Source organism: Nycticebus coucang, chromosome 3, assembly GCF_027406575.1.
Source record: "Nycticebus coucang isolate mNycCou1 chromosome 3, mNycCou1.pri, whole genome shotgun sequence".
NCBI classification, from domain to species: Eukaryota; Metazoa; Chordata; class Mammalia; order Primates; family Lorisidae; genus Nycticebus; species Nycticebus coucang.
In genome coordinates this window covers 130,152,463-130,166,296 of record NC_069782.1, presented here as the reverse complement: position 1 = coordinate 130,166,296, position 13,834 = coordinate 130,152,463, and the positions used below count along the sequence as shown (strand labels likewise).

Genomic DNA, 13,834 nt, shown 5'->3' with positions numbered 1-13,834 from the left:
TTAAAATGTCTATACTACCCAAAGCAATATATAATTTTAATGCAATTCCTATTAAAGCTCCATTGTCATATTTTAAAGATCTTGAAAAAAATATACTTCATTTTATATGGAATCAGAAAAAACCTTGAATAGCCAAAACATTACTCAGCAATAAAAACACAGCAGGAGGAATCACGCTACCAGACCTGAGACTGTACTATAAATCCATAGTGATCAAAACAGCATGGTACTGGCACAAAAACAGAGAAGTAGATGTCTGGAATAGAATTGAGAACCAAGAGATGAATCCAGCTACTTACCGTTATTTGATCTTTGACAAGCCAATTAAAAACATTCAGTGGGGAAAAGATTCCCTATTTAACAAATAGTGCTGGGTAAACTGGCTGGCAACCTGTAGAAGTTTGAAACTGGACCCACACCTTTCACCATTAACTAAGACAGACTCTCACTGGATAAAACATTTAAACTTAAGACATGAAACTATAAAAATACTTGAAGAAAGTGCAGGGAAAACTCTTGAAGGAATCGGCCTGGGTGAATATTTTATGAGGAGAACTCCCCAGGCAATTGAAGCAGTATCAAAATACACTACTGGGACCTGATCAACTAAAAAGCTTCTGCACAGCCAAGAACAGCAAGCAGACAGCCCTCAGAATGGGAGAAAATATTTTTAGGTTATACCTCCAATAAAGGTCTAATAACCAGAATCCACAGAGAACTCAAACGTATTAGCAAGAAAAGAACACGTGATCCCATCTCAGGGTGGGCAAGGGACTTGAATAGAAAATTCTCTAAAGAAGACAGATGCACAATCTACAAACACATGAAAAAAAGCTCATCATCTTTAATCATCAGAGAAATGCAAATCAAAACTACTTTGAGATATCACCTAACCCCAGTAAGAGTAGCCCACATAACAAAATCCCAAAACCAGAGATGTTGGCGTGGATGTGGAAAAAAAGGCACACTTCTACACTGCTGGTGGGAATGCACAGTAATATGTTCCTTCTGGAAGGATGTTTGGAGAATACTTAGAGACCTAAAAATAGACCTGCCATTCAATCCTATAATTCCTTTACTAGGTTTATACCCAGAAGACCAAAAATCACAATATAACAAAGACATCTGTACCAGAATGTTTATTGCAGCCCAATTCATAATTGCTAAGTCATGGAAGAAGCCCAAGTGCCCACTGACCCACGAATGGACTAGCAAATTGTGGTACATGTATACCATGGAATATTATGCAGCCTTAAAGAAAGATGGAGACTTTACCTCTTTCATGTCTACATGGATGGAGCTGGAACATATTCTTCTTAGCAAAGTATCTCAGGAATGGAAGAAAAAGTATCTAATGTACTCAGCCCTACTATGAAGCTAAATTATAGCTTTCACATGAAGGCTATAACCCAACTATAGCACAAAACTATGAGGAAAGGGCCAAGGAAGGGGAAGGGAGGGGGGAGGTTTTGGTGGAGGGAGGGTAATGGGTGGGGTCACACCTACGGTGCATCTTAGAATGGGTACAGGTGAAACTTAGTAAAGGCAGAATACAAATGTCTACATACAATAACTAAGAAAATGCCATGAAGGCTACATTGAACAGTTTGATGAGAATATTCCAGATTGTATATAAAACCAGCACATTGTACTCCTTGATTGCACTAATGTACACAGCTATGATTTAACAATAAAAATATATATATATATGGATTCTTATTTAAGGGGTATAGAGTTTCAGATATGCAAGATGAAAAAGTTCTGGAATCTGACAACAGTGTGAATATACTTAACACAACTGTATACTTAAAAATTTGCCATTAAGATGGCAAATTTTATGTCATATTTTTTTACCACAATTTTTAAAAGGTGAAGATATGGAGCCTGCCCCTAGGGGAGTTTTCATTTAAGCTAGAGAGAAATATCCATATAAGACCAATAATACCTTTTGTAGTAAATGCCAATCAGGATAATTCCCAGTTCACAATAATTGCCCTTCTTTGGGAACAGCCCCAGCCTCAGAGGTAAACTGAATGTCCAATGGCCACCCCCTACAGGTTGACCACTGACCTAAGCTGTACCAGTTTTTGAAACTCCAGTGGAGAGAGCAGAGGGTGGAGCTAGTTGTAGCTGTTGGCTTAATGGTAGTGCCCATAAAGTCTAGCTGCTGAGGCCCCCAGAGCTGCCCAGCTTCCTGCCCTTTCTAAGGTCCTTCGTTTACTCCATCTCTGGTTTAGAAACCTATATAAGAATCTTTCTAATATATCTCCCTATTTACTGAAGCTAGCAACAATTATTCTCTGTTGCTTTCAACAAAATAAGTTCAATTAAAAACCAAATCAGAAGCTCGGCTCCCATAGCACAGTGGTTATAGTGCCAGCCACATACACTGAAGGTGGCGGGTTCACACCCGGCCTGGGCCAGCTAAACAACTGCAACCAAAAAATAGGCATCGTGGCAGGCACCTATAGTCCCAGCTACTTGAGGGTGGGGGGGCTGAGGCAAGAGAATCACTTAAGCCCAAGAGTTTAAAGTCGCTGTGAGCTGTGACCCCACAGCACTGTACTTAGGGTGACAGAGTGAGACTCTGTCTCAAAAAAAAAAAAAAACAAATCAGAACTGATTCTTCTGGGCATGGCATCCGTAGCTCAGTGGGTAGGGCACAAGCCACATACACTGAGGCTGGCTGGTTTGAACCCAGCCTGGGCCACCTAAAACAATGACAACTGCAACAAGAAAAATAGCTGGGTGTTGTGGTGGGACCCTGAGGCAAGAGAATCTCTTAAGCCCAAGAGTTTGAAGTTGCTGTGAGCTAAAAGAACTGATTCTTCTGGGAAATAAAAATTGTCAATTGACTGAGGATTTGGTGGTGATGGGGAGGGGATGACTTTAGTCATAAGAGAAATTACATAGGTGGCTAATTGGCTAATTTATAGATTGACATAGCAAACTCTTGCCCCATAAGCAGACAACTTACCCTGAAGGAGCTTCTTCTTGAGCTCAGTGCCTGTGGCTCAAGCTGCTAAGGCGCCAGCTACATACACCTGAGCTGGCAGGTTCGAATCTGGCCTGGCCTGCCAAACAACAATGATGGCTGCAACCAAAAAATAGCCGGGGGTTGTGGCGGAAACCTATAGTCCCAGCTACTTGGGAGGTGGAGGCAGGAGATTTGCTTGAGCCCAGGAGTTGGATGTTGCTGTGAGCTGTAATGCCAGGGCACTCTACCCAAGGCGACAGCTTGAGGCTGTGTCTCAAAAAAAAAAAAAAGAGCTTCTTGCTTGTTAGAGGCATGGGGGTTACTTTGCTACTGGATGTGTTGTGGGTGGATGGGGTTGTCAGGGTTCCTCCCACACTCTTCTGGTCCTTATTCAGTTGCAAAACTTCCTTGGTCTGAGCAGATTGGCAGAAGGAAGCTAGAGGAGTTTGTGAACTGGAGCTGGGGTTGCCACTGACCCTCTGGGACTGGCGCCCAGGGGACTTCCAGTGAGAAAAAAAGATGTGTATAAAAAAGAAGGGAGCATCCCAGGAAGGCTCCCAGTAATGATCCAGGTGGATCAAGATTCCTGCACAATACCTAGCAAAATGTTGTCCCTGCATCAGGACCTGAAATTACTGCAACATGCGTGGAGGGCATGGGAGAAGCACCTTAATGCCAGTAGGGCACTGGCTGTGTCCCTGCAAGTGGGACCCAACCGTCCATTTCTACCCGGGAACAAAGCTGCACTAACAGTTCAGTAAACGTTCCTAAAGTGTTGGGAGCAAGGGCGGAGAGAGGGAGAGGAAGAGGACACGGTGGGAGGAAGAGCCTATCAGAGGCGACTGAAAAAATCCAGGCTTGGAACCAAGGAGGAGAGGCCTGGCATGATTCCTTGAAGCCTTGTGGATTTCCAAGCAGGAAGCCAAAGGACGGGGGCAGGAGAGCTCATGGATTTTGAAACTGGAAAGGAGGGAGAGGGATTTGGAGGATTTAGCAGTACAGGACTGAGAAGAGCGAAGAAGCCAAGAAGCAGATCTGAGATGTAGGCTCCAGGTTCAGACTGAGAAGGTGAGCTGGACTTCTGGCCCGAGGGAATGGAGGGCCTTGGGGTGGTGGGAAAGTGTTAGGGAGTGGTGAGAAAAGGTGTTAACTTGCAAGTGGTCCCTCCTAGGCCTCTTCCCATGGCAAATTGATGGGGGTGTGGAGAGTGTGCTGCTGTCCTACTAAAGCTTCTTTTTGACAAGCTTGGTAGCCCTTAACTCTGTTGTCTCCTTTTCTCCATGACTCCCTGGGAAGTAGAAGTCACCACCCCTTGCCCAATGCCTGACGGAAACCAACCAGCCCAGAGCCCGAGTTGGTGTACAGGTCTGTAATCAGCCCTCCTATCAAAGATGGAAATGGAGGCAGGACTCCATCTGCTGTGGGAATAGAAAATAGAGGCCTCGCACCTGTAGTCCCGTACCTGGGAGCCTGAAGCAAGAGAATCACCCTAGCCCAAGAGCTGTGATGCCATGGCACTCTACTGAGAGCGACAAAAAAAAAAAAAGAAAGAAAGAAAGAAAGAAAGAAAATAGAGGCCTCAACATCCTCCCCTCTACTTGAGAACATACATACTCAGGTGCCAATGGGGACTGATTTTTCTAATCTAGAGTGCCCTCTGCTGGGATATGAGGCTCCCTACAGGAGAGGGGATGAGAGTAAGACCTGGACTTGATGGGAAGAGATGGAAACCTGCAACCAAGAGTCTCTTCCCAGGCACTCAGGACATAGAATTAAGTGAAGATCAAGAAGTAGACAGGTTTTTGGTTTATTGAGTAACAACGGCATTGAGTAATCACTCATGGCAGTTGATGGTGGGAGCAGGAAAGTGTTCTCAGAGGATCCCACCAGGGCCCTTTTATCTTCAGGCAGAGGCCATGGAAGTTGAAGAGTAATGACATTGTGAATTTATCACCACCTGTCACATCCCCAAGTCCATCTTCCATTTGGATGAGCCATTGATGCCAGAACCCTTCCTCTTCTTGGGTGTGGGAGTAGAGGTGGGGCAGGACCAACCTCAAGCAAGAGAAGGAGTTACGGGGGAATTTTGCTGAATGTCTACAAAGGATCAGTGGAAGACAAAATTTCCTGTCTTAAGATTGTACACTTGGGGCTTAGTTGTCCTTTAAGAGGTCCTAGTCACACCCACTCAGCTACCTGTAGGGTTTAAGCACCATTCCCACCGCGTGCCTCTCTGTGAGAGGGTGCAGTGGAAGCTCTATAAGTGGGATGGCTTGCTCTGCCTCTGTGGGCTTTGGCTGGGGGATGGGATTTTAGGATTTAGATTTGAGTTCATGATGTCAGAGCAGAGCAAGAACTCTTAAGACTGAAGATGCTCACGTTGCAGTGTGGGGACAGGATGAGACAGCAACGGCTGTGCAGGATACTGACACTCCTCTGTTCTGGTCAGGAAGCAGAGGAAATAGAGCTATTCCAGGATGGCAGTGAGAGATACATTAGCCCACTTTGTCCCTTATCCCACATCTTCCTCTACCAGCCCAGTTCCTGAGTCCATTTTGAGAGCTAGGTATCAGAAACCTGGAGGGTTTGACTCAGTTTGGCCTGCTAGTGTCCTTCAGTCTCCATCCTGGGATCCAGGGCTCCTCCTATGTTCAGAAAAGGTGAAGTGCCATCAGAAATAACTAACTTAGGCCAGGTACAGTGGCTCACGCTTGTTATCCTAGCACTCTGGGAGGCCCAGGAGGGTGGATTGCCTGAGCTCACAGGTTTGAGACCAGCCTAAGCCAGAGTGAGACCTCATCTCTAAAAATAGCCAGATTGTGGTTGGCACCTGTAGTCCCAGCTACTTGGGAAGCTGAGGCAAGAGAATCACTTGAACCCAAGAATTTGAGGTTGCTGTGAGTTATGGTGCCACAGCACTCTACTGAGGGCAACAAAGTGAGACTCTGTCTCAAAACAAACAAACAAAAAGAAATAAAAGAAAAGAAATAACTAACTTGGCTGGTGGAAGAATTCAGGGAAGGAAGTTTCACCTGTCACCTGGCTGGCTGGCAGGTGTGCAGGAAGCCAAGAAGGGAAGCCCAATAGCAGAACAACCCAGGCCAGCATGTCTGCTCCTAGCTTTCAGGAGCACATATGCAATGTACATACACATATATGTAGCACATATGTATACTGTGGACATTCAAACACAGGAGAGAGGGATTATATGACCCTGTCGATAGCTGGCCCAATGACTGCCTGCCCACAAGTGCTCTGCCAGGTATTATAGTCAGGTAGGCAAGTGGCAGGGATGACAAGGTTCCACTAAAGCAGCTCCCCAAGATGAGGGATGGCACAGAGGCTAACTCTCCCTCAAAGCCCTTTGTTGTAGTAAACCACTTCGATGCTGGAGTTTTGCTCGTGGATCTGAGCTCGTAGCTCTGGCTCCAGCCTGCTCACGTGTATGGAGCTGCAACAGAACAGCATGGACCAAATGAATGTCCCCTGACCCCAACCCTCTTCAGGGCCAGGGATCACCATACCTCCTCCTCCCAGGCATAAGCATCCTCTCCTTCTACCACTAGACGACTGGCTCACTGTCATCCTCCTGCCCCCACATCACTTGAGTGCCTGCCAGGCCTCCTCTTGGAACACACAGAAGGACTCTAGGGTTGTTTTGTTTAGAGATGTAAAGTCCTATCCAGAGCCCCCGGTCAAGCCCAGGGGCAGCACTTACCTCCTCTGGGGAAACAGGGCACAGCACAGAGGGGTGGCAAATACCAGGCTGGGAGAGAAGAGCATTGAAAAGGCTTGTAAATCTTTGGTCTAATGGTGTTCACACCCTGCAACCCACCCCATCCCTGGGGATATAGTCCCTGGGTAGATATTGATTAAAGTCAAAAAGACCTTTTAGGAACTTTAAACTCAACCCTGACATTAGATTCTGGTCGAGGAAAGAGCCTTCAGAGCTGTGATCCAAAGTAAGCTTCACAGCCAGTAAGTGGTAGAATCATGAATTCTTTTTTTGAGACAGAGTCTCCCTCTGTTGCTCAGGCTAGAGTGCTATGGTGTCTGCCTAGCTCATAGCAATCTCAAACTCCAGGGTTCAAGCAATCCTCCTGTCTCAGCCTCCCGAATAGCGGGACTACAGGCCCCTACCACAATGCTTAGCTAATGTTTCTATTTTTAGTAGAGACAGGGTCTCACTCTTGCTCAGACTGGTCTTGAACTCCTGAGCTCAAGGAATCCTCCTGCCTTGGCCTCCCAATTTGTTAGGATTACAGGCATGACCCACTACACCCAGTCCAGAATCATGAATTAAATGGGCATGAAAGTCCTGGATGATAGCAAAAGGTATATTTCCATGGTTTTGTCTTGTAGATGAATATTGGAATTCTCCAAACTAAGCTCTTGACCTTGAAAAACAGAGACTACCCTATAACACACCACGTCTTACAGGTATCAAAGACACAACCCCAGCTGACTATATGAATAAATGACATCCATAAACACCTTAAAGGCAAAAAATACCCACCTGAATCCACCATGGAAAAGGTCCTCCCACAAACCCTAGCTAACTCCCTGCACACTTACCAGAAGCCCACCAGTCCCACCTGCAGGGGTGCCCCAAGCCAGGGGCGGCGCTGTGGGGAGACAGAGAAACCATGGAATGGCTTGTGTCTCCTGCCTTGCTAACCTCCACCCCCTCCCACCCACTGAAGCTATCCCCCATCCTGCCTTTGAGCCCCTGGAATTGTGGCCCTTTTCTTCCTCCCAAGCCCACGATAGGGCTGGAACCTCCAGATTGTAGCCTTTTGCTCCAGCCAGGCCTATATGCTGGCATCCATCATCCATTCTTACCCTTCAGAATTTGTTCCCAGGGCACTCCCTGACTTTCTTTCTTTTCTCTCACTTCCTCCAGAAACTGCTTTCTACAGGAAACCTCCTCTGAACCTCTACTCACTGCCTCCCATCCCAGTAGCATGAAATCATCCCTTTCCAAACACATCTCCTGCTCAACACACGCTTCTAAGTTCGCTCTAGCCACAGTCACCACCACTCTGTTCCTCAAATGTGAGTACCTGCTCCTGCCTCAGGGCCTTTGCACAGGCTGTTCTTTCTGCCTGGAACACTCTTCTCTGTGTTCTTTGCCTGGCTATTTCCTTCTCATCCTTTTGGTCTTCAGAGGCCCCTTCTCCAAGGCACCCTGTCTAAATAGCTCTCCCTCATTAGTCTCAATTACAATATCCTGTTGGTTTCCTACAAAGCATGTGGTGCAATTTATGATATATTTGTTGGTTGCCTCTGTGTTTATTTGTTACTGCATTAAACTATAACCTTTAATGAGGACAGGGACTATGACCATCTTGTTCAGTGCTGTCTCCTCGGCCCTAAAATATACCCAGTGCATAGTTCATACTTGATATATATTTGTGAATAAATGATCCTGTGAATGAGACAGACCTTGTATTCCTATGCCTTGCTTCCCAGTCCTGTTCGTGTCTGTGTGTATTGTGGGGTATTAGTGGGGGTGGGAGTAACAGATGAGTGTGATATCAGTGTAACTATGACAGTCTGTTCCTGTGTTCCTGTGTATTCTAGAGGCCTCCAGAGTGATGCCAGTTTCCTTCAGGGCAGAAACCATTTCCTTCCTTCCATTATCTCCTCCCTCCACATTCCTTAACCCCAGCCCAATTCATTCTTGCTGAATGAATGAAGGTAAAGGGATATTGCAGGGCTCAGAAGAATGAGGGGCAGGTCTTAGACCCAGGCCAGGCTGGACAGAGGGTTGAAGATGTGTCACTTCTCCCAGCCACTACCATTTCCAGGAGGAGAGGAGGCAAGAGTGGCCTACCTTCAGGAAGTCTTTCTTCTCCAGGGTGTCCATGATCAGTGGGGGAATGGCTGAGGGAGGGCAGAGGAAGGAGGGAGGGGGTAGTAGAGTCAAAGCTGGGAACCCTAAGGAAGGGGGCCTCCTTCCACTCCTCCCAGTCTCCCCAGAGTCTTACTACCCCCAGAGTAACTACCCCCAAGAACAGCGCCCCTGTTTCTCAGAGCCTCTCATGCTCCGCCCAGCTGCCCCACCTTACCCATGGCAGGAATCGCCATGCAGATTCTTGATATCACCACCTGGAAGATTCCTTGCTTGGCTGCAGTCACGGAGTGGCCAAGCCTCTGACCTGCCTCGTCAGTCACTGGGATGCCCACCTGTAACTCCCTGGGAAGGGGGCTTAAGGTCACATCACAGGCCCCAAGTCCCATCTCAATGGGCAGCTACTCCCTGGAGTTCCTGCACACATCCTATACTCAAAGGCTGGTTCTCCCCCATCCCCAAGGATTCCAGGGTCATACTGAGATAGGGCCTGGCAGCTCATGTCCAGGGAGGGAGAGGAGCATCCTCACTCTGGGATAGCAGCATGGCTGGACAATGTGCTACATGTACATGTGGCATGCACATGCCAGGAGCTGGGGCTACTCACCTCTGCCTCATCAAGGGGATGTTGATGCAGTTGGCAGCTGCTACAGCTGCAAAGGGCACAAATCTGCCCACCAAGGGGGGAAGGTGCTGGGAAGGAAAGGTGTTGTCAATGGCTCTGAGGGCCAGGGGGATGTGAGGGACTCTGAGGAGGATGTGGGGAGCCTGTAGGTCAGGATGGGAGGGGTGATGGGAAAAAGGAGGTAGATAAAGAATGAATGGGGAGGGCGGCACCTGTGGCTCAAAGGGACAGGGCGCCAGCCCCATAAGCCGGAGGTGGCAGGTTCAAACCCAGCCCCGGTCAAAAACTGCAAAAAGAAAGAAAGAATGAATGGGGGAGAGCCTTTACCTTGGTGAGGGATTTGAGTCCAAGAGCCGTGGCCACAGCCCCTGTGGTGGCACTCACATAGGCTGTTCCCAGCTGCCTGTGAGTAGAAATGCCTGATCACAAGAGGGAAGTGGAGTCCAGCATTTAGCTCTTTCCTTTAGGGACATACCAAATCCTCAACACTCAAGGCATGGGGCAGGGGGTGGGGGGCTCAGAGAAGAGAAAGCTCCTTATCTCAAAGCCCCAGTCCTATCCTTTGAAGAGGGATATGTCCCCAATGCATATATAATAGGACCACCTCATGGTCTCAGGCAGGGGAAGTAGGGCAGGGGGCAGGCCAAGGAGAGCTAAGCCTCTGCCTGTAGGGCCAACAGGGAGCAGGTGTGAAAAGAAGAGGGTGATAGTGGGCTGGGGAAAGAGGGTCCCACACAGTGCCACAGCTGTTTTCTCTCACCCCACAGTGATGGGAGCATCGCCACTGCGGTTGGAGTAGTTAACAATGGCATTGAAGGACTGATTCACCCACTGCCAGAACACCACAGTTGGGGTTTTCCTGAGGGAACAAAGACACTTACTTCTGCCTCCTTGGCAGTGTCCCTCATCCTTGGACCCCTATAATGAAACTCCAGAGGTTATTCTCACACCCTAAGGAGGGACCCAGTTGATGACCTGGATACCCCTGGATACCCACCCACACACACTTAACACAAACACACCCACCATCTCTGGGGCACAAGGACCACTGAGGCTGTATTCTGAGAAATAGAAGTGATTCTAACATAAGGTCTCTCCCACCCACTGTTCTCTGCCCTAATTTGCCCAGAGAGGAAGCACCTAGTCACCAAGTCATGCTCTCAGGAAGGGGACACGGAGCAAGACATGCCTGTAGAAGGTGAGCATGCAGCCAGTGATGGTCATGTTCATGGGGACCTGGGCTGACATGCGGCCAATCAGGATCACCTTCTCTCCAGTGTCTGGATGGAAGGCGGAGTCGTACACATACTTGGCCCTCCACAGCTGGTCCTCCGTGAGCCCTGGGGTCACCATGCCAGCCCTGCAGAGGTTGCCAAGTAGAAAAGCTATCCTAGGGTGTTCTAAGGGATAGATCTACCCTTCTAGGCTCTGCCTGCCCAGCTCGGGGAACCCTAGACAGAGGACTGGCAACTTTAGCCCTAACTTGGAATAAAGGAGCTCCTTGTCTTCCCTGAAGTGGAGGTTCCTGTTTCTATTTCCCTTCTAGCCACACAAAGAGGAGTGCCCCTCTGTTTCTACCAAAATGCTGGGTCATAGATGATAATGGCTTCTAATGGATCAAAACTAGCTGGGAGCATTGCAAAAGTTTTTCCTCCCAGAGATAAGGGGAATGCCCTCCTTGGGACTCTACTATGAGGCCCTCCATTCTCCTTTTAAAATTATTTCATTATTTTATTTATTTATTTTTTGAGACAGATTCTCACTCTGTTGCCCAGGCTACAGTGCTGTGCCATTATAGCTCACAACAACCTCAAACTCCTGGGCTCAAGTGGTCCTCCTGCCTCAGCCTCCCAAGTAGCTGGGACTACAGGAGTCTGCCACAACACCCAACTAGTTTTTCTATTTTTTAGTAGAGATGGAGTCTCATTCTTGCTCAGGCTGGTCTCAAACTCCTGAGCTCAAGCAATCCACCTGCCTCAGACTCCCAGACTGCTAGAATTACAGGTATGGAGGAGTGGCCCAGCAGTGAGATGGGTCCCTGTAGAGTGTTTGTGAGCGATGGAACAGCCCTCTGCCCATAAATATCCATGCCACCTCCTCAACCCAAACACCCTAAAATCTTTTGGGTTAAAGCACTGTGCTATAGTTACATATGATGCCTGCAGAGAGGGGCAGAAAGAAGGGGGTTGAGGATTAGGACAGGGTTACTCTCAAGCTTGAGAAGACAGGTACAAAACGTACCATATTAATGGCAGAGAATGAGCTTCTAGAGTACAGGTCAGATGAGGGGATCACCTGTAGTTCTGTACAATATTCCGAGAAGCTTCCAGCTGAGCGCCAGACAGCAGCAGATTTCGGGGATCCGTAACAGTGAAGAAGTGCCGGGCTCTGCCCAGGAATGTGCTTTGGTCCCAGCGAGGTTCCTGGATATTGATATCTAAGGGCAATTCACCCATTTTCTGCAGGGCAGGAATGAGGGTCAGATGGCTGTAAGGAGGGGATCCAAGGGCTCCACCTAAGGAAAACTTTGGTGGCTCTTCCCTGGTCCCTGAACCTATCAGTAGTCCCTTTAAGAACTCAAGGTCACAATTACAAAGATGTAGAAACAACCCAAGTGGCCATCAACAAATAAATGGATTAATAAACTTGGCCATATGTATACCATGGAATACATCTTGTGTATTTACCTGGATGGCTTTGAAGAACATTCTCCTAAGTAAAGTATCTCAAGAATGAAAAATCAAGCATCCCATGTACTTAATACTATGTTGAAACTAGCGGATCAACAACTATAGGCCCTCAGGAGAGAAAAACACAATTAAATTCAAGGGCAGTGGTGGTTCAGTTAGTTCCCACCTAACGAGTATGATGTAGGGATATATGGCACATTTCCTGGGTGAAGAACTCAAGTGCAACTTGAACTTCACCTTACAAATGCAAACAATGTAACCTAATCATATGTACCTTCATATTAATCCAAGAAAAAAAAATAAACTCAAGGTGACTCCAGATAGGTAAGCACAGGTGAGGTAGAGCTGTTTCCTAGGCAATGTCCTGGCTTAGGACCTTTAGTCACAGGAGAGAGGGATGGGAAGGCCAGAACCAGGAAAAGAGATCTCTCTGGCCTCTGGCTTGGTGCAGATTTTCATAAGTGAGGATTTACATGTGTTTGATGCATGAGCAGCAACTGTCCCCTACACAGCTACTCATATGCTGCAGGTGCACAAAACACATATAATATAGGAGGGACATAGTGTTTGTGTGCAATTTAAAATAGTTTAACATAGTAAATTGCACACGAACTTTATGTCCACCACTGTCTTTCCTGAAGTGGAGGTTCCTGTTTCTAAAGCTATGTCAGCTTTAGGCTATTTGGGAAGATGGCAAAAGACATCCCACACTTCAGGTCCCGATTGGAGGGGAGCAAAGGCTTATTAGCTACCCCAGGGCTTATCTGTTCCAGATCTTAAACAGGAGACCCTGCCAAGTGTGTGCACAGGGCATACAAAAATTCCCTCTCCACACTCATCTTTCCCAACCCACTCTGAATGACCGCAGGCTCTCCCTGCTCCCTGTCTCGTAGGACTGGCATAAACACCAATCCAGGTCTCTCTGGCCACAGGCCAACAGAAAATACAGGTAGTCCCTGGTTACAAACAAGACAGGTTCTGTAGGTTTGTTCTTAAGTTGAATTTGTATGTATGTTGGGACAGGTCCATTTACCTAGTATCTGTAATAGCCTCCATTTCTAAGTTTGATTTGTACAAAAGTTGGATGTTTGTAACTCAGGGACTGCCTGTAGCAAGATTTAGTGGACACCTCTCCACCCAGCACAGAGGAAATCTGGAGCAGCCATCTGGCAGCACTGGGCAAAATCCTACAGAATGACTAATCCTCTCCAACCGTACTTCCTCCTGCACAGGCAGACACATCCTTCTCTCTCGCACACTCACAACGCACATACCCACACAAAGACACTGTCATCCACACCCCACCCAGACATTCAAACAGGATGAACACGCTCTGTGTACACCGGCCCACTAGGACAGTTACACACATTCTGACTAGTTGCACATATTTGAATGTGTGACCACAAACAGCCCCACCCTGACATTCCTCCCCCCAACCAACCTCTCCTTGTCCCCCACTGAATCCGATAGGGAACACCTCTCCAAACAGGCCTCCTCCTCTCACCCCCATCCCCTAACTCTTGACTCCCTCCACTCCTGAACTCAGGCTGGGACAGTAAGCACTCACGCTTTCCGGGGCTCTCCACAGCTCTCAGATCCGCCTTCCTCTCTGCGCGTTGCCACAGCCCTCCCAGCCATCCCGCGGGACGTCTCGCGGGACGCTGACCAGTAGGGAGGAGCGGGGGCTT

The 13,834-nt window shown here is 47.8% G+C and overlaps 1 protein-coding gene across 1 annotated transcript; it reads right to left on the bottom strand.

The window, feature by feature from the left end:
- Positions 1 to 4,768: 4,768 nt before the first annotated feature.
- SFXN3 (sideroflexin 3) lies at positions 4,769 to 13,834 on the bottom strand. Its single transcript, XM_053582965.1, has 11 exons — positions 13,714 to 13,834; positions 11,752 to 11,915; positions 10,646 to 10,816; positions 10,217 to 10,315; positions 9,784 to 9,859; positions 9,439 to 9,524; positions 9,049 to 9,176; positions 8,814 to 8,863; positions 7,553 to 7,602; positions 6,696 to 6,743; positions 4,769 to 6,428 (listed from the first exon to the last, which is right to left on the bottom strand). Exons 2-11 carry the CDS (start codon positions 11,910 to 11,912, stop codon positions 6,332 to 6,334), a joined length of 966 nt encoding a protein of 321 aa, XP_053438940.1. The 5' UTR covers positions 11,913 to 11,915; positions 13,714 to 13,834; the 3' UTR covers positions 4,769 to 6,331.